The following is a 407-nucleotide window of genomic DNA, read 5'->3' on the forward strand; positions in this document are numbered from 1 at the left end:
AGGAAAAAAATCTAGCATCATACAGTAAACAATATTTACAGAAGTATAATAATATAAAGAAAAATCAAAATCCCCCCCAAAAAAGACGATGCGTTATAATTACTTTGGTAAATGTGATAGGGATAGCAGGATCTGGAACCAGAGATGCCAAGTTGGCCAGCTGTTGCTCCTGTGAGGTGACATGTGCCAGTCGTGCAGAAAGGTCTTGGGATGCCATTATCAACCTTCCATCATCTTGCTGGATGGCTCGCTCACCATCCACAACTACTGTTACCATCTGCCATAAAATTTGGATGCATTTATTCAGGGTAAAAATTCCACAATTTCAGATAAAGCCATGTTAAACCATGTGTAAACAAAACAAACATTTAAAAAAATATTTGTATCATAATAGTGAATTTGTTTAA

At 36.1% G+C, this 407-nt stretch overlaps 1 protein-coding gene across 1 annotated transcript in view; it reads right to left on the minus strand.

Annotated features, from left to right (window-relative positions):
* The window catches only part of LOC119585934 (E3 ubiquitin-protein ligase TRIM23-like), an 8516-nt gene that overhangs the window by 1297 nt on the left and 6812 nt on the right, over positions 1–407 (minus strand). Inside the window, exon 7 of the mRNA XM_037934651.1 lies at positions 104–281. Within this exon, the coding sequence (XP_037790579.1) occupies positions 104–281 (178 nt within the window). The remainder of the gene's footprint in view (positions 1–103; positions 282–407) is intronic.

Source organism: Penaeus monodon, chromosome 20 (assembly GCF_015228065.2).
Source record: "Penaeus monodon isolate SGIC_2016 chromosome 20, NSTDA_Pmon_1, whole genome shotgun sequence".
In the NCBI taxonomy this organism is placed as follows: domain Eukaryota; kingdom Metazoa; phylum Arthropoda; class Malacostraca; order Decapoda; family Penaeidae; genus Penaeus; species Penaeus monodon.